General features: G+C 45.9%; 3 protein-coding genes and 1 long non-coding RNA gene across 4 annotated transcripts in view; 1 reads left to right on the forward strand and 3 right to left on the reverse strand.

Moving 5' to 3' along the window:
• LOC307193356 (zinc finger protein 621) overlaps nucleotides 1–26479 on the reverse strand; it is a 279464-nt gene that overhangs the window by 30394 nt on the left and 222591 nt on the right. The gene's annotated exons all lie outside the window — the stretch shown is intronic.
• Nucleotides 3901–15134, reverse strand: ZNF619 (zinc finger protein 619). The gene is made up of 5 exons (XM_079934039.1): nucleotides 14636–15134; nucleotides 14002–14084; nucleotides 10115–10241; nucleotides 9047–9160; nucleotides 3901–5450 (listed from the first exon to the last, which is right to left on the reverse strand). The coding sequence occupies exons 2-5, from the start codon at nucleotides 14020–14022 to the stop codon at nucleotides 4813–4815; spliced, it is 900 nt and encodes a 299-aa protein (XP_079790165.1). The 5' UTR covers nucleotides 14023–14084; nucleotides 14636–15134; the 3' UTR covers nucleotides 3901–4812.
• On the reverse strand, nucleotides 17307–20714 carry RPL14 (ribosomal protein L14). The gene is made up of 6 exons (XM_079934280.1): nucleotides 20664–20714; nucleotides 20050–20151; nucleotides 19361–19455; nucleotides 17982–18081; nucleotides 17842–17895; nucleotides 17307–17629 (listed from the first exon to the last, which is right to left on the reverse strand). Exons 1-6 carry the CDS (start codon nucleotides 20664–20666, stop codon nucleotides 17348–17350), a joined length of 636 nt encoding a protein of 211 aa, XP_079790406.1. The 5' UTR covers nucleotides 20667–20714; the 3' UTR covers nucleotides 17307–17347.
• The window catches only part of LOC307193359, a 263564-nt gene continuing 262099 nt past the window's right edge, over nucleotides 25015–26479 (forward strand). Inside the window, exon 1 of the long non-coding RNA XR_013830310.1 lies at nucleotides 25015–25787. This is a non-coding gene — a long non-coding RNA (uncharacterized lncRNA). The remainder of the gene's footprint in view (nucleotides 25788–26479) is intronic.

Consider the following 26479-nt stretch of genomic DNA (forward strand, 5'->3'; position numbering starts at 1 on the left):
TATTTCCCCAATAATTGTCGGAACTGCCTAATGTCATTGGTTTTGCAGTCCTCCTCCTGCCCCTCCTAGATTCATGCTCTACTCATCTAGCATCCCCAGGGTGTCTTCCAAATTCTTCTAAGTTCCATGGCCTCCAAGGACAGTTGCAAACTACTGGCACAGGAGACCTGCCTCTTGGTAGACTTCATCTGTAGAAACTGATGTGGATTTGTAGCTCCCAGAAAATTTTACTGGCAGTGCTTCCAACGCATGCAATTAAATGGATCTTCTGAAAATCATGTCCTCTCTGTAGACAAAGGTAACTCCCACTGGGGATAATCTCATCTCACCTCAAACCACTTTTCCCCAAACACACCCTCACCCGCATAGACACACGTCCACAGCTGCCTGGCAAAGGGGAACCCAAGTCAGGCCCGAGTCTGGCATAGACTTCTCTGAGAGCTGATCTAAGAAAAGCTGTCAGGAAGCCGGCTCACCTGGGACCACGCTGTTTGAAGCATGGCTGCCGTCCCCTGGCTTCCGGCACTGCTCTCTGATTTGGGAAGAGGAAGAGTCTCAGATCTAAGGAGAAAAGAGCTCCAAGGGAAACTGCCCCTCTCTCGCAGCCCGTACGTGCATTACTCCCCTTCACATCTCTCACCACCATCCCTGGGCTCCCTTAACTCTTAGGACAATGACTGCCCTACCACTCCATGGCAGCCCGGCCCCTCCCCTCACCCACAGAGTTATAACTGCTCCATCCACTTGCTGGCAAGGCACAAGGCTTCTCAAAATATGCCACAACACTACATTATCCAGAACTGAGTCTCGGCTAGAGGAGAATCCTGGCCTCAGTGACTGCTTGGGTTGGAACAGAAAATTTTTACTGAATATGTCCTGTGACCCTGACCAGTGACAAAGATTCTGTCCTTGACCAGACTCTTGGCAGGCTCCCCTGAGCCCCTTCTCCGCTAGGCCTTCAAACCCTGGCCTATGAAGACATGAACAAGACATTAACATCATCTCTAACAGTTCAAGGCCACATCCCTAGGATGACCCTACTCCCTCTTAGAGGGTCTGCTTGAGAAAATTCAAGGTTGTCTAAAGAATATAGTGCTTGTTCCACCCAACTCCTGAAGATAGGGCCTCTGTCTCCCAGTCTCTGTGGGAGGGGGTAGGAGCCTAACTTCCATAAGCGCCAGTTAGCAAACCCAGACGGGTTTCACTTGACTTCCCTGCTTTACTGAGTCTCCACTCGCCCCCTCTCTACTCTCTCATTCTCCCTTTCAAAGACCGGGTCACCTCTGTACAAGTCGAAGCTGAGTTCAGTTCACCCTGGACACTTTGACACGATGACCAAGAGAGGTCTCCTCTGGAAAGAAAGGGGGCGCCTGGACCGAGAGGGGCTACAGCACAAAATGCTGGTGGAGGCTTGGCAGCGGGTCAAAACAGGAAAAAGAGATGCTCAAGTGGACCGGTGGGTGATGCTGGGCGCACGCCCGCTCGGAGCGGCGGGAAGCAGGCGACGCCGACATCTCCAGCCGCCAACGAAGAAGGCGAGCACAGAAAGCCCTTCGGAGGAAGACGAACGAACCCGTCACCGCGGGCAGGGGCGCGGGCCTCTTCGGCCAGGCTCTTTCAGGTCAAGGCTCTCAAGCCAGCCAAGACCACGAATGCGCCGAGCCACCTCGCCTCCGAGGCCGGGATCACCCCGGCGGACGATTAGCACAACGGTCCACCCTCCCGCCGGAGGGCGGGCTCCCCCAGCCAGCGCCGAGCCGGAAGGATGGCGGGAGCCCACCGTCCGCTCTAGGAAGCCCGGAGGTTTCCTCTCGGTGGTGCCGGTCCAGGGCGCTTACGTGACCCTCCCGCTTCGCCGGGCCCTATCTCCGCAAGTTGGAGATGGCCAGTGGCGGCAGCGACGGTCTTGTGGCAACCCTGCCTGCCTAGATCTCAGCGGCTGGCTGCAGATGGGGCCGCAGCAGGGCTGGTGCAACTGTGATCGAAAAGCGGGGATTCTTGGCCTCCAGGATGTGACATCATATATGGAAACAAATGTTTGTATCTCTTCTTAATCCCTCCCTATTCCTGGGACACAGTCCAAGGGTGGACTGGTAAAGATTAACCTAACAGTCTGAAGTTGGCTCAATCGCTGTTCCTTCTAACTTGTTAACAAGGCAAAATTTCACATACTAAGTGCTAACTTTCCCGGAGAAGGCTAGAAAACTAGAGAATTAGCTCGATTTCACACTATAAATGCTGAGGACTGTCAGCGGAGCGCATTACAATTTAAACTGAACCGTAGGAGCAGACAGAAGTTTGCCTCACAGTTTGCCTAATCTCTGTTATGTGTAGGGTACAGGGACTGCACAGAATGAGATCTCCCTGAAGGTGCTGCTTAGAAGTCTCAGCTTGGCGGGATGAGGGCAGGGGCGGGGGCAGTTAAGGGAGATGCAGGGAATACCCTGCTGGAGGCTTATTCCTTCAGGAGGTGTGGCAGTGGTAGCTAGATTAAGGGAGAAATCACGCAGCCACATTGTTTTTCTGATCAACAACCCAGCTTCCACTTTGGAGTGACTGAACAGAGAAGGAAAAGTGGGAGAACTATAACCAGAAATGAACTAGATGGAGAGCTATAACCAGGGAGCCAGCCTTGCCACTGCTGGGTCAACTACACACATACACCCCAAAGGAAAAGGCCCAAGAGCCACAGAGATTCACCCTCACTCACCTTTCTTTGCCCTCCCTTAGAGACAATTTTATGGTGTTATAATGACAATGTATGTATCCTTTTCTTAGTACTTATCCCCATGTAATTATTTAAAGTACCCTTTGACGTCACTACACTGTCCTAAAGCAGTGATTCTGAGAAAGGTCAGGGCCTCTAACCACTGGATGGACAGTGTGGCCAAGCCAGTGAGATCATAACATCTGGTAAGATTAGTGTCCTTTAAACTCTTCTCTCTGGTGTTACCAAAGTCGTTCATTAGGAAATTAATTCAAAAGCACCACCCCTCACAAATGAATGATAGGGGACGTGGAGTAGGTGTGATAACAGGCTGAGGCACGCATGGTAACTGATCAGGAATGAGCTCTCTTCTAAGGCAGGAGCTACAGCAAGTCACTGTTGGGTTTCTCTTCTCCTTCCTTCTGGTGTTCCCCAGTGTGATGCCAACAGCATCACCCCATGTATAATTTAGGTATACACCCAGGCACCTGCCCTCAATTGCACAAGCCCAAGTCACTTTTTGTACCTACATAGTTGAGTGGACACTAAAAGTAAACAATGATATGGATGGGAACAGCAAAGAAACCCAAACAGAAAAAGCACATCCCCTTTCAATCATATTCTTGTCACTGATTACTTCCTTGCACTATAGCTTAGTTACACAAGATCCTCATAATGGTCATTATCAAGGTAATAGAAAACCCAAGGCTCAGATTCCCCACAATGAAATTTGCTACTGGCCCCACCAAATGGCCCTCCTTAAATACTGAAGGTAATCATTGGATACTTTTTCTGATTACTTCCTCCCACAGACTCTGCGTTTTCCCTACTTGTTGAATTACTATGGCTCATCTCATTGTAATGACATCCCCCTAAAGCCCAAAATGTTCTGCCAACTCTTCCAACTCTAGTAGCCCCAGAAGGCAGGAGCAGACTGATGGTAGGCCAAAACTGGGCATGATAAAGAGCAAATACTACAGGGAGTTCCCTGGTAGGCTAGGGGTTGGGATTCCTGGCTTTCACTGCTGTGGCCCGGGTTCAATCCCTGGTCAGGGAACTGAGATCCTGCAAACTGTGAGGCATGCCGCCCCCCCCCCCCCCAAAATATATACTACCGTTTGCTACCCGGGGGATAGAAGAGGGTAATCAAACACGGTCCTTAAGCATGAAACTTAAATGGAGCTGGGAAAACAATAATGATTTACTTATGGAAGACCAGAAGAGTATCATTAAAGACATGACCAGGAGACCAGAGAAAAGTCTGCTACCCTAGGGACAATGGAGCTGAGAACACGAGGGAGCTCAAGAGGAATGAGATAAAGGGTTCAGGCTATGAGGGGATGACTTCTCAGGAGAAGCAAGATCCTGAAAGAAATGCATGATTTGGACAGGTGAAGACTTGGCCATTTCAGATGAGGGGAGCAGCATGAAGAGAGGCACAGAGGAAGGAAGCAGCACTGCACATGGAGAAGGCGGGGGAGACCCTGGCATGGCTGGGGCAGGGCTCGCATGTTGGGGAGGTGGAGGGGAGAGGACTGAAGTGGGGCAGTGGGGCTTAACGAGGGACGGCCCTGTAACTTGGGCAGGTTTCTTCCTAGTATGCAGTTTCTGATGCTGAATGAAACTTGCGCTCCATTTGAAAGATTTCCCGCACACCTTACACTCGTAAGGTTTCTCCCCAGTGTGAACTCGCTGGTGCTGAACCAGGGTGATTTTCTGATTGAACGCCTTCCGACACTCCTGGCATTCATAAGGTTTCTCCCCGGTGTGGATTCTCTGATGTATTATAAAGCGTGAGCTACAACTGAAAGTTTTCCTTCATGACACTTACAGAGTTTTTCCCCAGTGTGGAACCTCTGGTGTTGGAGAAATACCGAACTCTGGCGGAAAGCCTTGCCGCACTCTTTACATTCGTAAGGTTTCTCCCCAGTGTGGATTCTCTGATGCTGAATCAGGACTGAATTCGAGCTGAAGCTTTTCCCACACTCCTTACATTCGTATGGCTTCTCCCCAGTGTGGATTCGCTCATGGATGATGCAGTCATAGCTACACTGAAAGGCCTTCCCACATTGCTTACATTTAAAGGGTTTCTCCCCAGTGTGGATTCAATGATGCCGGATAAATTTTGAGTTGTAGCTGAACGTTTTTCCACAGTCCCTACATTCATAGGGTTTCTCTCCCCCATGGAGTTTCTGATGCTGAAGGAGGTGGGAGTTTTGACTGAAGGCTTGTCCACATTCCTGGCACGGGTACGGTTTCTCCCCAGTGTGGATTTTCTGGTGCCGTGACAGTTTTGAGTTATATCTGAAGGCTTTCCCACATTCTTTGCATTTGTAGGGCTTCTCATTCGTGTGAATTCTCTGATGCTGGTGAAGGTCTGAACGTTGGTTGAAATATCTGCCACACTCACCACATTTATAAAATACCTGTTCTCTAGGGAGGCCCTGCTTTGCAATGAGATGTGTGTGGACACCACATCTTCCTTCCAGTTGTCTGGCTATCTCTTCTCTTTCAACAGTGGAAGATGTATGATCCTGGATTGGCAGATCTGTGAAATCGCCATTCTTTGAGTTTGTTTTCTTCCCCATGTCATACAGCTTCAGCTTCTCTAAGCTGTTCTCAAAGTGAGGGTGCTGGGGAACATCCACCAGCAGTACCTCCATTATTGGTCTGTGTGACTCTGGTCCTTGAGAAATGCTCAGCTCTGGAGTTTGCCCTCCATTCTCAGTCTTGGTTTTACAACCTAGCATGATAAAAAGAAAACATAATATAACTGAATCACATTGCTGTACACCTGAAACTAACACAACATTGTTAATCAACTATACTCCAATATAAAGTAAAAATTAAAATAAATAAATACACACACACACACACACAGAGAAAGTGAAGGGATGGAAAAAGATATTCCATGCAAATGGAAACAAAAAGAAAGCTGAAGTAGCAATACTCATACCAGCTGGAGTAGCAATACTCATATCAGAGAGAATATAGTTTAAAACAAAGACTGACAAAAAAACAAAGAAGGGCATTACATAAAGATAAAGGTATCAAAGAAAAAACAAAAGAAAAGAAAAAAGAAAACATAACAGTCACTTATTTATGCTAGAAGGAGAAAGGGATTAAGCAGTACTAGCTTGCCCGGGACATATATACTTTTTGGAGGGAGACATAGTCTCCTGATGGTGCCCTGAAGGAACAGTTAAAAATACTGGAGGTGGGGCTTCCCTGGTGGCGCAGTGGTTGAGAGTCCGCCTGCCGATGCAGGGGACACGGGTTCGTGTCCCGGTCCGGGAAGATCCCACATGCCGCGGAGTGGCTAGGCCCGTGAGCCATGGCCGCTGAGCCTGCGCGTCTGGAGCCTGTGCTCCGCAACGGGAGAGGCTACAACAGTGAGATGCCCACGTACCGGAAAAAAAAAAAAATACTGGAGGTGGAGAAGTAAAGCAATGCCATTAAGACAACAAAACCAGTGCAGACAGCAGAAACTGTTAATGGAGACGAATGGAAGAAGAAAAATGGGAATGGGGTGGAGAAATTGCTGGAATGGAAAGGAATTAAGAAAAGTAGAGGGAGGGAATTCCCTGGTGGTTCAGTAGTTAGAACTCAGCGCTTTCACTGCTGTGGGCCTGGGTTCAATCCCTGGTTGGGGAATTAAGATCCTGCAAGCCACACAGAGCAGCCAAAAAAAAAAGGGAAAGCAGAGGGAGCTGAGGTAGAGGAAGGAGATCTCTGAATTACAGCAAAGAGAGCTGGGTAAGCAGCTCTCATGCCACACAGCATCCAGAGGGCTGGGAGATGCTGTCCACAACAGTGGATCTCAAGGCCCTGTCAAGGCAAGAAAGTCCAAATGCTTTAGAGTATTCTGTAATCTTTAAGGAGATGTGCTCTATAGCAAGTCTGACTGGGGCAAAAACGGTTTGTAACACTGCCGGTTGTGAGGGGTTCATAAAAGGACCGCAATTTCAAAACCTATGTGCTGTCCTCTGGGAGAGAGACTTACCCATGAAAGGAAAAAAGACATGGCTAGTCAAGACCCTTCTAGGACTGGAGAAGGCAACTGGCGGGCAAGGGGGACCCACACTCTCACTGGTGGCACTACAACAGGGAAGCCGTTTTTGCCTTTTCAGGCACCAAAAGTGAAACTTCTAGCTTAGTGTTTCTTGAGTTATTTTGATCATGACTCACTCAGTACACACATGCTTCCACACAAAAACGTATACACTCGTAGAAAACTGAAACAGAAACAAAAGTTTCACAGAATGATACCCTTAAGAGTAATGAACATATGACAGATTTTATACAAGCTTGGTCTATTTTATTTAAGCCTAGCACAGTCTAGTCTAATTTTTAAATGCTGAGCACAACTCATTGAGGAGTTGCAACCCAGAATTTTAAAAACACAGTTCAAGATTCTCAAGAACAGTGGTCCTCAAAGTATGGTTCCAGGACCATCATTATCTGGGAGCTTGTTATAAATTCAGATTCTCAGGCCCTACCCCAATCTGCCAAATTAGGCTCTCTGGAGGTGGTGTCCAGCAGTCTGTGTTTTAACAAGCCCTGCAAGTGATTCTGATGCACACTAGGGTTTGAAACCCACTGATCTAGAAACTAAAAGAGGCAGTTGGAGGCTGTTTTTTCATGGTTTTAGGCTGTACTGTCTGATTAGGTGGTCACTAGCCACATGTGGCTACCTAAATTTAAATTAATTAAAATGGAACGAAATTAAAAATTCAGTTCCTCAGCTGCATTAGCCATATTTCAGGTGCTCATGTGGCTAATGGCTACCATATTGGAGAGTGCAGATATGTAACACTTGCATCACTGTAGAAAGCTTTACTGGACAATGCTGGTTTAAAGCTGCTGGCAGGCTAACTAAATAATGTGTAGCTGTGGTAAAGGGAGACACTGACAATTGCAGGTGGGTCCCTGGGAAAGGGTTTCATCAAGGTGACCTGAAGTGCTGGAGTCAACCTAAAGGTACTGATGAAAACAGAGTGTGGGTGAGTAATAAAGGGGCATTTGGTTTACAGAGGTTCTGAATAGCATTAGCGATTGAGAGAGTATAAGAACAGGGCCAATTGAATGAGAAAGGCTATACACCAAATCTCTGGATGGTTCTTTACATTTACTTCAATTCAATATCTTTCAAGAAAGGAAACCACTCATTCCCAATCATGCTTTCTGCAAACCAACCAATACTTCAAATTAATAGAATGAAAGAAGAGAATTGTATGATCATCTCAATAGATATAGAAAAAGCATTTCACAAAATTCAACATCCATACACGATAAAAACTCTTAACAAATTAGGCACAGAAAGAACATATCTCAACATAATAAATGCCATAAATGACATGCCCACAGCTAACATCATATTCAAGGGTGAAACGTTGAAAGCTTTTCCTCTAAGATCAGGAATAAGACAAGGGTGCCCACTCTCACCACTCCTATTCAATACAATACTGGAAATCCTAGCTAGAGAAAACAGGCAAGAAGAAGAAATAAAAGGTACCAGAAATGGAAAGGAAGAAACAAAATTGTCTCTATTTGCAGATAACATGATTTTATATATAGAAAATTCTAAAGCCTCAACAAAAAATTGTTAGATCTAATCAATGAATTCAGTAAAGTTGCAGGATATAAAATTAACATACAAAAATCTGAATAACTTCTATACACTAACAATTAGTTTTCTGAGAAATAACGGAATTGATTCCATTTACAACAGCATCAAAAACAATAAAATACTTAGGAACAAATTTAACCAAGGGAGTGAAAGATATCTACTCGGAAAACTACAAGATATTGAGGGAAAAAAAAAATCAAAGAAGACACAAATAAATGGAAAGATATCCTGTGTTCATGAACTGGAAGAACTAATATTGTTAAAATGTCAATACTACCAAAAGTCATCTATAGACTCAATGCAATCCCTATCAAGATGCCAATAGCATTTTTTACAGAAGTAGAAAAAACACTCCCCAAAATAAACAGGCTTTCTTCCAAAAGCTAACTTATAACTTAGTGTTCAGGAATTCATAAACATTCCGTTCTCCTGTACAGTTTCACACACACCCATATAAAATATTCCTACAGAAACAAGTTCTTACTATATTCTGTTTATATTCTTACGTTGACCAACAGAAACCTATTTTCACTACAAAAGGTTTGAAATCCTTTAGTTTTACAAAGAAAAATGACAGAAAATGAAATGTTTGGACTCGTCTTTTCCAGTTTGGGTCTGAAGCTCCAGCAAGGGAACCTTTTTCATGTTAAATCATTAAAAGACCGAAGGAGGCAAAGCTGAAGAGGAACATGGTAGGTTCTCCTGCTTACCTGTGCAGACACCTCTCACCTCTCTCCTGATGGGTGTCCAGGGATCCAGGCCCCCTGGTGCTTCCCCTCGCTCCAGCTGGAATATCAGATCTGGTTTGGGGAACGGAAATGTTGCTGAAGGAGAAAGAAAAGGAACAGGAAGCTGAGGAGAGTCTTCTCTGACCCCTTTCAGCCCACCCTCTGCTTTGCCAGGTGGAAAAAGAAGTGATGTCCTAGGAGATGAAGTGAGGCAAGTATGGAGAGATTCTGGGGTGTAAGGAGGGCTCAAACTGTTTTGCTCAGGAGGAAGTTTATTCTGGCTCTGAGAACAAAGGAAGTTCCCACTGTCATTGGAAGTGTGTATGGGGGAGCCCCAGGAGACTCTCACACAGAGGAGATGGGGTCAGAGTCTCCTCCAGGGAACTGAAAGAGTGAAGGAACAAACATGGAACCTTCTCAGTGCTCTGTGCCCAGAGCAAAGCCCCTCCCAGGAGAGTTCCCACAGGGAAAGAGGGGAAGTCTTTTTTTGGCCACAACTTGCAGCTTGTGGGAATCTTAGTTTCCTGACCAGGGGCTGAACCCGTGCCCTCAGCAGTAAAAGCGTGGAGTCCTAACCACTGGACCGCCAGGGAATTCCCGAGAAGTCTCGTTTAAAACCAAAGTGGCGACTTCCCTGGTGGTCCAGTAGCTAGGACTCCACGCTCCCAATGCAGGGGGCCCGGGTTCGGTCCCTGCTCAGGGAACTAGATCCCACATGCTGCAACTAAGAGTTCACATGTCACAACTAAAGATTTCACATGCAACTAAAGATCACGCATGCTGCAACTAAAGATACTGCATGCCACAACTGAAGATCTCGCATGCCGCAACTAAGACCTGGCACAGACAAATAAATAATAATTAAAAAAAAAAAAAAAAAACCAAAGTAAACCCAGATCTTTCTCCAGCAGCTACTCCTACAACTGGGGATTGGGGAGCTCAGCTCATGGAGCATCAATCCTGGTAGTATTAGAGATCCCAGATCCATTAAGGAGGAAACCAGGAGCCCACATGGCAAAAGCTGAGTTTTAGGAAGGAAGGAGGACTCACCCAAGGAAGTTACATTTGCATAATTCTCCAGCATCACCTCCCTATACAGGGTCCTCTGCACAGAGTCCAGGCTGGCCCATTGGTTCTGGGTGAAGTACACGGCCACGTCCTCAAAGCTCACTGATTCCTGAAACAACAGGTTCCTGCTCAAGCCCTGGATGGGACAGAGGGAGCGGCCTGAACTCCAGGGAAGGGAGGAATCTCCTGGAGTCCATGGCTCTGAGCCCTAGGGAGGGTGTGTACTGGAAAGAAGAGCCACACAGCACCCCAGTCAGGCACAGCCCTCAGCCAGCATCCCCATTTTCAATGTGCTTGCCTCTGGGGTCCCACTACTGTCATCCCAAGCACACAGTGCAGCACCTACTGTTGTCTGCCCGGTGATCACAGCAACCCTGCGTCTGGTTCCATGGGCTGGGTCCATCTTTCTGGCATGTTTTCTAAAATGATCACAGCAGGTATCTTTTGCCCAGGCTCCACCCATTCTGAAGCCCCCATCGGGGCCTCCCACTCAGTTCCTCTCTGGACGGCCCCCTCCATATCTTTTAGTATAGACAGAGGGGCGATTCTTCCTCTTCCCAACATCTTGCCTTATTAGGAAGCTGTTTGTCCTATGAAGGCAATGTCACCTTCTCCTTTCCTAACACATCTGACTCCAGGGACAGAAAGGCAGTCTCCATTCTTCAACGTGGACCTGTCCCTGATCACCTAAGCTCTGTCCGACCTGCCAACACTGTCCTCTTCACCAGGTGTGTCTCTTCCTGCCTGTCACTGGGGACGTTTCCACCTTCCCAAGGGAGAAGGAAAGTCATAGCTCGTTTAGGCCATTGTGCCTTGTCCCGTGCCAGTTACTTTCACATCAATTAGCTCAATCCTTAGAACACATCTGTGAAGTCAGAATTATTATTCCCATTTCTAGATGATGGGGATCAGTGATAGTAAGCACTTTCAAATAGACAAAAGTGAGACCTCTTTATCTGAGTATTTATTACAAGGCTGAATAAGGAAGCAAAAATTTCAAAATGAACTGACCACTTATATAAATTAGTCCTACTATAATATCTCTCCCTGAATCACACTGTCCCCTATCCCAGTCTGTCATGACAACAACTGTCTCTTTGTTCTTAGTCCCTTATGGGTGGAAGAAATAACCAAAGAAGTATCGGAGCCATCCGATACTTTACAAGCCATCATTGTAAAGATTGGTTCAGACAAGAACCATCGCTGGATGCTAAATCTAGGCGGAAATTTTGATGAGAAGCAGGATATGTGCATGCTCTTAAATGTTTCCCAACGGATTTATCAGTTGCAAGGGGAAAATAATAACTGTACAGTGAAGAAATCAGATAACACCTTGACCAGGAAATCTCAACATGGCTAGTGTGACTGATGAACTGGATTTCTCATTTTAATTTAAATAGGCACCTGTAGCTAGTGGCTCCCTTACTGAACAGTGGAGAGAACAGACACTTTGCTGATCCTGAATGTAATATTCTGTCTTTACTTCCTTGAGAGTCAACAGCTGAGACCATGGTCCTGACCTTCTTCCTTCACATTATGGCTTCCACCCTCCTCTCCTCTCTAATTATTGACGCATCCTTCGTTCTTTGTTCTCTGCAACATTCAGCTTCTCAACATCCAGCTCCATCTCTCATCACTCTGCTTTGGTCCTTTGCTAGTACTTCCTCCTTCTCCATTATTAATCAACAGCGTTGCAGATTCCTCTCTGTGGGAAGCAGATAACAGAGCAGCACAGCATAATGGCTAACAGCACAGACTTTAGAGCTGTGGTTCTCAATGGGGGGCGGGGTGGGGGTGATACTGTGCTCAACAGGGAATATGTGGCAATGCCTGGGCATTGCCTTTGCCAGGCAAAGGGTTACCTGGCCCAAAATGTCAACAGTGCTGAGGTTGACAAACCCTGCTCTAGAGCCAGACTCCCTAGGTTCAAATCCCATCCCTATAGCCATTAGCTGTATGAACTTGGATGAGACGCTTAACTTTTTGTGCCTCAGTTTCTTCATTTGGAAAACTGGGATAATAGCAGTACCTAGCTTATGGGGCTCTTGTAAGGATGGAATGAATTAATATGTGTAAAGCAAACATCACCTGGCACATGATGTTATATAAATCTCAGCACTTATTACAACCACAGATGAGATTAGGGGAACTTCCTAAAAGATTCCAAATAACAAATGTTTCTCATAGAGACTGGAGCAAAGGCTGACAGTTATATCTATCTATATATCTATCTATCTATCTCACCTCTGAGAGGTCCTAAAAGAGAGCAACTCAACTGAGAGGTTTGAGTTTTTAGCATCTCTTCTAGCTGGAATGCACATGACAGCTGGAAATCAAGCGGCCACCTTGGATCATGAAGTAACCTTTGGCATGAGAGCCAGTGCTAGGACAGTGGAGCAGAAAGACGGAAAGAACATGGAGGACTTCCCTGGTGGCACAGTGGTTAAGAATCTGCCTGCCAATGCAGGGGACACAGGTTCGAGCCCTGGTCTGGGAAGATCCCACCTGCTGCCGAGCAACTAAGCCCGTGACCCACAACTACTGAGCCTGCGAGCCAGAACTACTGAGCCTACATGCCACAACTACTGAAGCCTGCGTGCCTAGAGCCCGTGCTCTGCAACAAGAGAAGCCACCGCAATGAGAAGCCCGCACACCACAACGAAGAATAGTCCCCACTCACTGCAACTAGAGAAAGCCCGCACGCAGCAAGGAGGAACCAGCACAACCGAAAATAAATAATTAATTTTAAAAACGAAAGTAATTTATTAAAAAAATAAAGGACCTGGATGTGTGATGACAGTGGAGCTGCCACACTAGCCCTAGGCTGCCTCTCCCAGACTTCTTTGCTGTGAGAGAGAAGCTTCTATCTTGTTTAAGCAACTATCGCTTGGGGTTCTCTTAGTGGAACATAATCCCCCATGACTACTATAGTCCAGACAAAGCACTTGGAGAGAACAGACTGTCCCCAAAGATGTTTAAACATTTCCTGACACAGAACTAATGTTGGCTTAAGTGCTGAAACAGAAGTGGATGGTCCAGTGTCCAGAAAAATGAACCAAGTACACATTGCTCTTAAATTTCTGGGATGGACCTTTCTCATTATATGATACATCCATTACATGATATACCCAGCTTTCTCATTACATGATGTAGGACTCTGGAGAAAAATTTACTGAAATTATCCTGTACCACTAAGAAAACTCTGGAGGGAAAACTTCCTCCAATGCTGCATGAATTTGTGCCAACAATGGATACAGCCTCTTACGCAGGTTAAGCTGCAGTCTTTGCAATGGGCTAGAGGCACTGGCTTCAGCTCCAAACTCAGCATTCCTCCAAGAATTCACCTCCTTCATCGATCCACACCCTCCAATGCTCCCTGTTTGGACTTCATTGTACCCTGACTCCGTGGTCTGCAGAGTAAACTCTTATGGGCGTGCCTGTTTAATCCTAGGAGGCAGCCTTCCTCTGTGTATTGTCACGCAGACTGGCACTCCCCAAATTTTAACTTGCCCATTAATTCCCCAGATTGTACAAATGTATCTTCTGATTCTGGAGATCTGAGGTTCTGCCTTTCTAATGAGCCCCTCAGTGAGATCAAAGCTGCTCATCTGTGCACCGTACTTGCAGTTTGCATGGACATAGATTCTCAGTTTCTAGGAGAATTTCTTGGCCGGTGCTCCCCTCTTTCCCAACCTGATCCTCCCAAGTTTATCCTACTCTCCCTCATCAACTCCCCTAACACACTCCTTTGCCATACTCTTTGATGGATGCAAAGCTAAGCACAGGACTGTCCAAGGCAGGCTATGGGTCCTGCAAAGCCCTTTCATATCTGTTTTGAATATGGAAAGCTAGAAGAAAGCTCAGCTCACCTGGGACCATTTCTGGAGCATGGCTGATGACCCCTGGCTTCGTGCAGTGCCCTCTCTGTTTGGAAAAGCAAGAACCTGCAGAGCTAAGAGGAGAAAGAACCACAATGAGACTGACCCTGTGTTGTTTCCCACACTTGCCACCTCTTCCTCCCTCAGTCTCCTCGCCACTATCCTTGGAAACATACTCTTAGGACACTGTGGATGGCCTCACTGCACCCTTGCTAGGGATTCATTGTGTGCTGCAACTGCTCCTTTGTACACTCTACAAATTTGCCTGGTGAGGATGTAAATTCCTAGAAAGAATCTCTGAAGCAAGAGTCAAGGACTGCAGTGTATTCATGGTTTTTAAGAAAATCCCTGACCCACTGTGAATGCATTACTAAGTAGTCTGCACTGAATGCTTCTACTGAGCATGAATGGCAGACTCTAAACAAGCTTCTGGAGAGAAAGTAGGGTAAAAGGGGTCCGTGGACCTCTGCACCGGCTGCGGAAAAAAATGCAAGGGGTGTTCTGACCCCGGGAGGAAAAGCTAAGACGCTCAACGTCCCAGTGGGCGATGCGGACCAGAGACCACATCCACATCTGGACACTCCACCCTGGGAAGCAGGCGACCCCAAACGTCACCTGACCCCACCTTGAGTACCGCGAATCAGAGGAGATCCGGCCGGCTCTTCGAGGCAGGAAGGTCTATCGCGCCTCTCCAGCAGAAGGCTGGGACCAGGCTCGTGGCGCCCCGAGGGCCCCTCCGCAGCGAGTGCCAGGCCCTGACGCCCGAGCTCCGGATGGGGAGGGCTGGGCCACTGGGGAGCAGGGTCACGTAATCCCCAGCCGCTCGCTGAGTGCCGGCAGCGCAGCCGAACAGAGCCAAGGCGGAAGCGCTCCCGGCCGGCGCCCTGGGCGCCTCTCTAGGAAGCCGGGAGGCTGGCCCTTCTCCATGGTTCCCCCAAGCCAGACCTCAGCCGCTGCTCCCGCACCGGCTTTTCCCTATGGCTGCTCACCCCAAGTTGACGATCACTTCCTCAAGGACAGTTACCACTTGTGATGACATTATATTTCTTGTGATGCTTCGAGTTCTGGCGCTAAGATTTGCTAGCAGCAACTTAACCTAATGAATGTAAAGCCCCATTCTCCCACTTTAGTGGCTGATGGCCTGGACTGTGACCTAAAGTCATGAAGTCAGGGGTCTGACTATCCAGGTTCAAACCCTGTCTCCACCATTTATTCACTGTATGGCCTTGTGCGAATTACTAACCTTTTCCTCAGTTTTTCAGTTGAGAATGGTAATAGTTTCAAACTCATAAATTCAATGGATTAACTGAGTCAATTCATGCAAAGCATAACAACTTCTGGTTCTAAACTATCACACAGATACAGGCTGTAATGCTGTGATTTAAGAAATACATATTTGGGGAATTCCCTGGTGGTCCAGTGGTTACGACTCCTCGCTTCCACTGCAGGGGCGCAGGTTCATCCCTCATTGGGGAACTAAGATACCACATGCCACGCGGCCAAAAAATTTAAAAATTAAACAAATTAAATTAAAAAAAAAGAAATGTTTGGTCTTCACTTCTTTCTGACACAAGAAGTTTCTAAAATCCTTGGAGTCTCCGGAGTAGTGAGACTGCCTTTGTGTTTCCTGGTAAGTCAGCAGCTGGGGGCTCCTAACTTTGGGGGTGACAGTTAGGGGGTCCTCGTCACCAGAGGAATCCACCAGGGGATTGGGACCACATGGCTTGAACGCTAACCCCCACCGCCTGGAGCAGAGAGGGGCTGGAGATCTAGCTAATCACCAATGGCCAATATTTTAATAAACGTGCCTACCTAATGAACCTCCATAAAAACTCTCAAGGGATGAGGGGCTCAGAGAGCTTCCAGGATGAATACATGAAGGTGCTGGCAGGGTGGTAAGCTAGTGAGGGCAGGGAAGCTGTATGCCCCTTCCCCCCACACCTTGACCCATGCACTTCCACTTGGCTGTTCCCTAGTTTTATCTTTTGTGACAAACTGGTAACGTATTTCCCAGTTCTGCAATGAGCCTTAGCTCTAATAAACTGTTAAACCTAAGGAAGGAGTCATGGGAACTCCAATTTTCAGCTGCACAGTGAGAAGTACAGGAGGCCTGGGACTTGCAATTGACGTCTGAAGTCGGGGCAGACCCCTTAACCTGAGGCTCACCTGGGTAGTTAAGGGTCAGAATTTAACTGAAGTGTGGAGAATTACAGAAATGGTGTGGGGTAAAAAGCAAAACAAAAAAACCCATACACTCGCTATCAGATGTGCTGTAAAAACTCATAAGCACACAATAAAAATACTTTGACAAGCAAGCATTCAAAAGTTTATTACTCATGAATGCTACCTGGAATACTAGAGAATGCAGTTCATGAAACTTAAAAAAAAAAAAAAAAATCCAAGAAGAAAAGGTGGGACAGAAGCACTAGTGGTAAACCAAGAAACTAGAAGACATCACTTATTTACATTAACATCAAGACTACCAAATGGCATCACCATTGCCACTTTATTTTGGACTCTTGTCAAGGTAAGGAATACGGCCAAGCTTGACACCATCTGACCTTCCCACTCTTGTTGCCTGGTTTCATTCAGTTCAACAGCACATGATCTGAATCTCAGGTATCACTCCATTTAAAAACACCCTATGGCTTCTTACACCCCACCTGCCCAACACAGACCCAACAACTGGCTTCCAGGTCCAGTGGTCTCTGGCCAGTCCTCTATGTTCCTGAGGTTCATACCACCCTTCCCCTTACACCATCTTTCTTTTGGGTGGAAGCTGAAGATTCCACTTTAGACAACCCCCTCAGACAAGGACAGGTAACCCAAAATTGCCTGTATTTCCTCTATCACAGAAACTATTACACTGTTTCACCTGCCTATTAATACCACCAAGCAAAAAGGAGCTGTCCTCCTTGTCCCAGTGAGGCTCAGAAGCCAGCTTTTGATTAGAAATGATTGGGAACCAGAATCTTTAAGGAACCAATGTATAATGTATTTGTTTTCCTAGTTTATTTTTATAAGAAAATTTACTAAACTCGAGCATCAAAAGCAGCTGGGATTTTACTTATTTACGGGAAATATATTTGTACAAGGGAAAAAAAAAACCAGTGGTCTAATTATCACGATTTCCCATGAGAACATTACTTATGACTTTGTGTGATGACTTTGAGTCTGGGCAGAGTGGGACTAAGGAACTGATTCTCCAATGACAACATTAACAACCCTACCATCAATCTGCCTCTTAATCCCGGCCCCAGTAACAGACTTTAATCCATACATTAAACAGATTTGCCAGCATGTCAAAAAGAACCTTTATTCTGTTTATAACAGCCTCTTATGGTTTCTTGCCACATGCCTTTGGAGCAGGTGCTTTCTGGGCTGGAGCTTTCTGACACTTCTGAGCCTTTGGAGGAGGTGCTGCCTTCTGGCCTGCAGCTTTCTGGGCAGTAACCTTCTGGGCTGGAGCCTTCTTACCCGTAGCAGTCATCTTTTTTGCTGGAACCTTTGCAGCAGCTGCTGTAGCTGCCCCCTTAGCAGCAAGTGCTTTCTTGGGAGAAGCCTTCAGGAGAGCTGCCTTTTGAAGTTTCTTAACTTCAAGCTTGATTAGTCTGTTCCTCTGAAAAATTTCAATGGACATGTTTATCATATATGCATACAAAACACATGTCCATCTTATATGTATGGAATATGTATGTATAGAAGACAACCCTTATGATGTCTAAGACTCCTATAAGTCAACTTTGGTCTGTAAGCTTAGGCAAGCAGAATTAACCAGACAAACTAGTTTAGGGTTAGAATACAACAATCCTGAATTAATTAAAAACTTACCATTTTCCTTGCCTTCATGACTTTATAACGATCAAAATCTGTCATCTTGGCTTTCTGTTAAAAAAAAAAAAAATCTCTGTCATACCACCTTCTAATCTTCCCCAGAGAAGGTCCAAATTCAAATGACTCTAAATCATTACCTTTTCTCTGGCTTCAATCTTCTTGGCCCACCTTGTGGCTGCCCACTTTGCATTGATATCTGCCTTCTCCCAGGCTTTTCGGACATACTTCTGGCGGGCACTAGAAAGAGCCAATACCATAGATTAAGAAATCATCTTTGGGACATTCCTGGTGGCCCAGTGGCTAAGACTCCGTGCTCCCAATGCAGGGGGCCCAGGTTCGACTCCTGCTCAGGGAACTAGATCCCACACGCATGCTGCAGCTAACACCTAGTATAGCCAAAAAATAAAATAAATAAACAGATAGATATCATCTTTGAAACCACACAGATCCAAGGACAGCTTTTCATCCTCTGAAAAAGCACAATTTATACCCCTCAAATTAAAAAAGCATAAGGAAAATGCCAAAAGAACCCTTCTCATTTTTTCTACTTCCAGTTCTAGTTGTCTCCATAGAAAACACACCACCTGGCACAATGTATCAATATCTTTTACTTGTTGGAACGGTGTTCACTAAGCCAGGATATCTTATAATCTCAAACAAAATTTTAATAAAAATATGCAAACCATTCCACTTTCTGGGTTTAAAAATCACCTGATCATGTATATAATACCACTCAAATAGTGGATGTGTAGAAAGCATTTTCCTTTTCATAAAGAATGATGTAAAATAAATCGTTATGCCTTATGCTTTTATTTTATACAATAACGCTTATAAAGATTTGTGTTCAAACACCATAAAATGGAATTATAATCATTTTGAAATTCCTTTCAAATATCAAAACCCAGTATGCTTAGAAAATAAACTAGCAATATGTCACAGCACATGTTCCATTGCAAACAACTGTCACTGCACAGCAACACACCATAGTGTTTAACTTCTATAACCTAAATCATGTCAAGAATCACAGAATGCCTTAATCCCTTACAAACAACTGGGAATAGAACCTCTTTGTGGCTGTCATAAGGAGATGATGTATATTAAATACTTAATAGCCGACACATACAAAAAGCTCAACTAATGATAGAGTTGCAAGAGACAATCGGTAGTTTTGTTCTGAAGCTAAAATGGACTAACACACGTTGGGGGAACCACATATACAGGGAGGCTTTTGTTGTGTAAAACCTGAAAGAAAGGGGAACAAGAGAAAAAGGATGGGAAATCTGGATAGAGAGAAAGCCAGAGAACTACCGGACCTCAGGGAATTTTAGAAGTAAATAATGCCTGTCCACTTCTACGATGTAAATTCCTCTTCTAAACTGCTCTCACTTTCACACTGCTTACTATGTTCTCAAGAGAAAAATCAACAAAATAGCAAAAACATTTCTAAATTAAACTAAGCAAGCTTTTGCTAGCATTAACAAAACTAGGGGAGGGGTGACGGTTGGTGGATAGTTACCTGTGTGGGAACTTAAGGATGAAGTCAGTGAGCTGCATGCATTTGAAAGGCATAGCCTGCCTCCTTACTTGAGTGCAAGGTCCATCCACCAAAGCCTAGAAGACGTAAAATCAAGGATCTCAGTGTAAAAAGGTAACAGCATTCAAAATGCAAATATTCTATATATTATTCCTTTCAGAATCATCAAATCCTTATATTTAAATGCTTTTCTTTAAAGGTTAAAAAGACTTAGCAACAGCAGCACAGCATAAAACCCAACTACATATAATTTAAAATCTTTAATCCTTGCATTCCCAACAAATAACTTTATGATTATTCACAGCCTTTGGTTAATCCCTCAGTTGTGGTGCTCTAATAGTGACAATAGCAAATAATGGCTTTCTGTGTGCCTGGCTTTGTTCTAAATTTGCTTTAAACATAATAACTGATTTAAACCTCACCTATGTTTTAGCCCATAATTAGTTAAAAACTCTGCCTAGCTGAAGGAGCATAAGTATTACTCAAACCCAGCAGTACCCACCAATTCAAGTCTGTACTCCTAACCCCTATCTGCGTTGGGTTTCCTAAAATAAAGCTACCACCTGTAGTACTCCTATCCTAAGACGGCTGTTGGGACTATTACCATTATCATCTACACTGCATACCATCCACTGCCATGTGAAGCTGTGACACTCTTCCTTTGCACTTACCCTGTTCTGATCAATAACATCTACAATCGCGACCAGCCTCCCGGCATGAGGCCCAAAGGAGACGTAAGCCACCCGGCCAACCTCCACGAAGCGCCTGAACACCTAAAATTGAGAGGTGGGGGAGAGAAAATGATTAAACATACTCCCTAGTTTGCAAGGCTTTGCAGCTTAAAGGCAGTGTGGCTAACAACAGAGAAAAAGAATGTTGAGGATAACACGCCCAGGTGCCATGGAACTTAAGATAGACGAAATCCGCAAAGGCGGCGGCAAAAGCCAAGTTCTCGCTGGCCTACGGGGCCTGCACGGCCGGATCACCAGCCCCATCCCGGCTTGGCCCCAGCGGCCGGGCCAAGCGACTGGGCACACCAGCGGTCCGACGCAGGCGGCCGAAGCGCGCACGCGTGGCCCAGGCAGCGCCAGGCCTACCGGGCCCCACACGCGCTCGTCGGGCGCGCATCTGGAAAGCTGCCGACCCCATGTCCTGCCCACCCGAGGACCCTCACCGCGCGCTACCTAAGACCCACTGGGCGCCATTCCGCGCCTCCACTCCCCAACCCAAGTAGAGATGGAACAGCATGGCAGGCCGACCCGGAGCCCACGACCGGCACACTCACCATATTGGCGGCGTTAGGCGGAAAGGAAGAAAGCCCACCCTACTGTGCGCATGTGTAGAAGGCCGCCCCGCCCCTGCGATGCACGAGACGCCGACGTGGGCACTGATTGGTTGGGACGTTCGCCCTTACGCGCACGCATGCTCACTGGGAAAACAAGCTGGAGCTCGCCGGGGCGTGCGGAGGCCGCGCTCCTTTTCGCGGACTGGAATTGCTGGATTGGCTTAGTTGATACCGCGGGTAATTGTCCCCAAGTGGTAATATTTTACCATTGCTTTATCTTTTAATCTTTTTTTTTTGAACCATTTGAGAGGAAATTGCAGACATGATGTTCCTTTATCTCTACACACTTAAATGTGATATTTCCTAAAAACAAGGACATTATTCTACATAATCAGTTCAGTGGTCGAACTCATTACATTAATAATAACATAGCGTTTGGAGGTTTTTTTTGGCTACGGCACAGCTTGCGGGATCTTATTCCACGACCAGTGATCGAACCCGGCCCGGCAGTGAAATCCCAGAATCCTCATCAGCCAGGGAATTCCTACATAGTCTATTATTTAATCTGTACTCCTTTTTCAAATATTATCAGTTGTTCCATTTATGTCATTTCCAGCAAATGAAAAAAAATCTTCCTGGTCTATGATCTCATGAAGCGTTACAATTTGTATTTGGTTATCACGTCTAGTCTTAAAATCTGTAGTAAATCTTTCCTTGTCTTTCATAGTACTGACATTTAAAAATACAGGCTAGTTGTTTTGTAGATGGTCTCTCAATGTGGATTTGTTGTAGTTTTCATCATGATTAGATTCAGATTATACATTTTTTGGTAGAAATGCCGTGCCCTTGCTGCATCACATCAGAACACCCGCAGGATATATCTTTGTCCCAATATGGCAATGTTAACTTTCATCCTTAAGGTGTTGATCATTGTGCTGACAATTCCCAAATGTATTTCAGTCCTTTCCTCTAAGCTCTCTGCCAGTGTATATTCCCAGGACTGTTCTAGCAGCTTTCTAAGTGACCTGCCTTCTCCATTGGTCCCTTTACTCTGTTCTCTGCTCACCAGTTAGAGGGATCTTTTTAAAAAGTAAATTGGATTACATCACTTTCTGTGTGTGTGTGTGTGTGTGTGTGTTTGTTTTAACATCTTTATTGGGGTATAATTGCTTTACAATGGTGTGTTAGTTTCTGCTTTATAACAAAGTGAATCAGTTATACATATACATATGTTTCATATCTCTTTCCTCTTACATCACTTTCTTTTTAAAGTACTTCAGGGAATTCCCTGGTGGTCCAGTGGTTAGGGCTCCACACTTCCACTGCAGGGGGCACAGGTTTGATCCCTGGTGGGGGAACTAAGATCCTGCAAGCCGCGCTGCGCAGCCAAATGAAAAGACAACCCACAGAATAGGAGAAAATATTTGCACATCAAATATCTGATAAGGGACTTGTGTCCAGAATATGTATAAATAAATAAATAAGTAAATACATAAAATATTTTAGTGGCTTTCTACAGTATTTAGAATAAAATCTAAACTCCTTACCCTGGCCTACAAGGCCCTGCATCATGTGTTCCTATATCCCAACACATCTTATGCCATCCCTCCTTCACCATTGTGCTTCTTCAGCCACACTGATCTTGACCAGGCCACCAAGAACTGTCTTGTGCTGTGACTTTTGTACATGGTGTCTCCCCTGCCAGGAATGCCCTTCCCTCTTCATACTCATTGAATAGCAGTAGCAACTTCCGTCTTGTATTTTTTTCTAGATACCGCTTCTGAGACTTAACCTGACTACCTCATAAAAAAATTGCAGTTGTTCTACTTCTCCCTTTCCTAGCTCAGCTTTTTGTTTTCCTTAGAGCTATCATCATAATGGCAATTGTTCGACTGATTTTTCCATTCATTTAGGTTGTAGTTTTGTGCCAATTGACATAAGTTCCATAAAAGCAGAACCTCGAAATCTTTTCTTGGTACAGTACCTGAATAGGGAGGGACTCAGTAATTGGGTAGTCTTTAGGCCTTGGTATCCTGCTTTATAATTTATAAAGCAGAAGGCGTGAATAAAAATATTCATAGCAGCACTTTCTTGGTAACAGCCCCAAACTAGAAACTACCCAAAGGCCATAAACAAGAGAATGGATAAATTGTGGAAGTTTGCAGTGATGGAGTCAACAGCAACTACATGGGAACAGCATGGATGAATTTATACCCAACACTGGGAAAAATAAACCAGACAGAGTATATACTCTGTGATTTCATTTATAGAAAATTCAAAACAGGCAAACTAATCTATGATATTAGAAGCAGTCACTTTTACCCCTGGTGCAGTCAGCAATGGCTGGAGGGGGAAGGGGGGTTTCTGAGCTGCTGGAGAGTTTCTTCGTCTGGGTGTTAGTTACACAGAGTGTGTTCAGCTTGTGAACTTTCAAATCTCTACCTTTATGATTTGCACATTTCTTTCCCCCAAATGTGTTTCCTGGCTGTACAACCAGAGAATCTTGATTTGCAGGTCTGCGGAGGGTCAAGAATCTGCATGTAATAAACAAGCTCCCCAAGTGGTTCATTGAACACACTTTGGGAAAGACTGGGATTCTCCAGTTACAGAATTATTTTTCTAGAGTTCACTAAATGGTTATGTCACACTGGTTTAAAGTCCTCCAAAAGTCCATTTTTATCACCTAATCTACAGGATAAAGTCCAAACTCCTTAGCCATTCAAGGCCTTGCATAATCTCACCCCAACCCCCCTTCCTAGCTTCTTCTCTTTGGCCGTTCTGCGCCCCTCACCCCTAATCCCGCTATAGCTACGTTTCATGGCTTTTCATGCAGTCAACCCCCCTCTTCCTAGAATGTGGTCCCCATCTTTCTCCCTGAAAAATGACAGTGCATCCTTGAAGAAACATCTTTTTTTTTGAAAGGAATCCAGGATTTTCTTTTCTTTTTTTTTGGTACGCGGGCCTCTCACTGTTGTGGCCTCTCCCGTTGCGGAGTACAGGCTCCGGACGCGCAGGCCCAGCGGCCATGGCTCATGGGCCTAGTCGCTCCGTGGCATGTGGGATCTTCCCGGAGCGGGGCACGAACCCGTGTCCCCTGCATCGGCAGGCGGACTCTCAACCACTGCACCACCGGGGAAGCCCTTCTTTTCTTTTAAAATTTATTTTATTTTTTAATTTTATTTTTGGCTGCATTAGGTCTTTGTTGCTGTGCACAGGCTATCTCCAGTTGTGGTGAGCGGGGATACTCTTCGTTGCAGTGCACGGGCTTCTCATTGGGTGACTTCTCTTTGTTGCGGAGCACAGGCTCTAGGCGCGCAGGCTTCAGTAGTTGTGGCACGCGGGTTCAGTAGTTGTGGGGGGACTCATGTCCCCTGCACTGGCAGGCCGATTCTTAACCACTGCGCCACCAGGGAAGCCCATCCTTGAAGAAGCATCTTTTTTTTTAAAAAAAAGGGCACACGGGTTCGAGCCCTGGTCCGGGAAGATCCCACATGCCGCGGAGCAACTAAGCCCGTGTGCTACAACTGAGCCTGCGCTCCAGAGGCCGTGAGCCACAACTACGGAAGCCCACGCCCCTAGAGCCCGTGCTCCACAATAAGAGAAGCCACCGCGATGAGAAGCCCGCGCACCGCAACGAAGGGTAGCCCCCCGCTCGTCGCAACTAGAGAAAGCCCTCACACAGCAACAAAGACCCAACGTAGCCAAAAATAAAAATAAATAAATTTAAAAATATATATTTATTTATTTGGCTGCACCAGGTCTTAGTTGTGGCATGCGGGATCTTCGTGGCTGCATGCAGGATCTTTAGTTGCAGCATGCTAACTCTTAGTTGCAGCATGTGAGATCTAGATTCCTGACCAGGGATGGAACCCGGGCCCCCTGCATTGGGATTGCGGAGTTTTAGCCACTGGACCACCAGGGAAGTCCCTGAAGAAGCATCTTAAGACACCTTTCAAAGCAGCCCCAGGCGGTTTTCAGAGTTCTTCAAAGCTTCATTATAATGGCAAGATAATTCTCCAAGCAAGCCTTCTCTACCTCGCTACATCGCCGGCGTCCAGTGATAAGCAAAAACATCTTAAGCATCTATACGGTTCAAACGCAAGAGAACCAGACGAAGCACACGCCCAGGTCTGGTTGGCCGGCTACGCCCCTTCCAGGACACCCAACCGGCTTGTCCAATCACCGGGAGGAAGGGCAAGTCGGGGACGACGCCAGGATCCAAGATGGCGTCCTGGCCCCACCCTTTATTTCGCGGGGCCTCTCCCTGCGGAGCCACGCCCCTGCCGTACGCCGTCCCTACGTGTCCAATCACTGAGAGGAAAGGCGGGTCAAGGTCCGTGCCTGCTACAAACATGGCGACCGCAGAACGCTCTGGAGCTCCAGTCTTTCGTCAGCTGTTGGCGTGAGCTGTGTTGGAAATTATGTTCCCCTGAAGCCGCGCGCCGCAGCGCCTGTCTGTGGCAAGAAGTGGATGTGAAGGGCAGGGCGGACGTCCTGCTTCGGGTTTCAGCGTTGAGGCTCCGAGCAGAGGGGTAGCGCTGATGTCGGCTCCAGGCCGGGCGATGTGGGGGAGGGCAGCAGCTCGCCCCCTTCCCCGCTGTTTCCAGAATCCCTGCGGGTGTCAGCGTGGCCAGAGCTGTCCACCTGTACACACTGGACCCCAGTATACCTGTCAGCTTCAGCTGAGTAGATGTATCTCGGGTTTTGTTTTTTTTTTCCCCTCAGTCATGAGGGATGGAGGCTTCAGTTTAGCAGACAAACTGTCTGGGGCCCAAAAGAGAAAAAAGTCTCAGCCTGTTCAAGAAGTGAAGCAAAAGCTACGCAGAACCCTGACATCCTTGTTCCTGTAACCTTTCTGAGTTATGAACCAATCCCGGTTATGATGGAACTGGCATGGCCGTCATATGTATGCCTACCTGGCATGATATATTTAGGAATGAAAAATGCACGTTACTTCTGTGAAGTGAAGAAACTGCACAACCTAAAAGTTGAGAATTATTTTTTATTTGGTGGCTTTTCTGAGCACCTAAGCCAGGAAGACAGCCTCTCAGATCGCTTTGGGGGACTGCTCCAAAGAGGCAAGGGAGGAGCCAGGATATATACGAGTTTTCCAGCAAAAACCAGGTAGTGGAACATCAAAAGATTACTGTTAATAAAACCAAAAACAACTATACCCCAATGGGAAAAAAAAAAAAAAAGAACAGACATTGCAAGTTAGTGAATTTAGGGCTTTTCTGTGTATGGGAAGTTGCAAGAGTCTGGGCTCATTGAAATTATTCCTTTGATATGCACCTTAGCTATCTAGGACCAATATACTGTTCTTTTTTCCATCCTGAATCCCCTCAGAGTGCACAGTTGGGATGGCTTTAGTGGTTGATGGGTTGATGGCCGCAATAGCCTTTGTTGACTGATATGTCAGGCAACATTTTTCATTCACACATCTATTTTCAAAATTTTCATCTTAGGAGCCTGGAAGCTGAACATGACAGGGTCCAAGCCCAATCAACCTAAGACCGCTAAGAAGAGAGAGGGTTATAGGATTGTGGGGAGATGTGAAGTTTAGATGAAATTTAAATGAAACACTGTTTTGATAGACTCAAAGGAAAGCAGGACTTTCTAAAGTGGTCAACATCAGCCCTAGACAGCAAAATGAACCCATGGTCCTGTTTCTTTGAAAATGTTGTCCAGAAACCCCTTTTCTGAAGCTTTGCCCCTGGGTTGTAAATTGAAACTTTCATTCATACTGATAAAATGTAAAACATCAAAGTTTCTGAGAATCTTTGATTTTAGAGAACAAAGTTTCTCAATAAGTAAGA

This window comes from Stenella coeruleoalba, assembly GCF_951394435.1.
Source record: "Stenella coeruleoalba genome assembly, chromosome: 10".
NCBI lineage: Eukaryota > Metazoa > Chordata > Mammalia > Artiodactyla > Delphinidae > Stenella > Stenella coeruleoalba.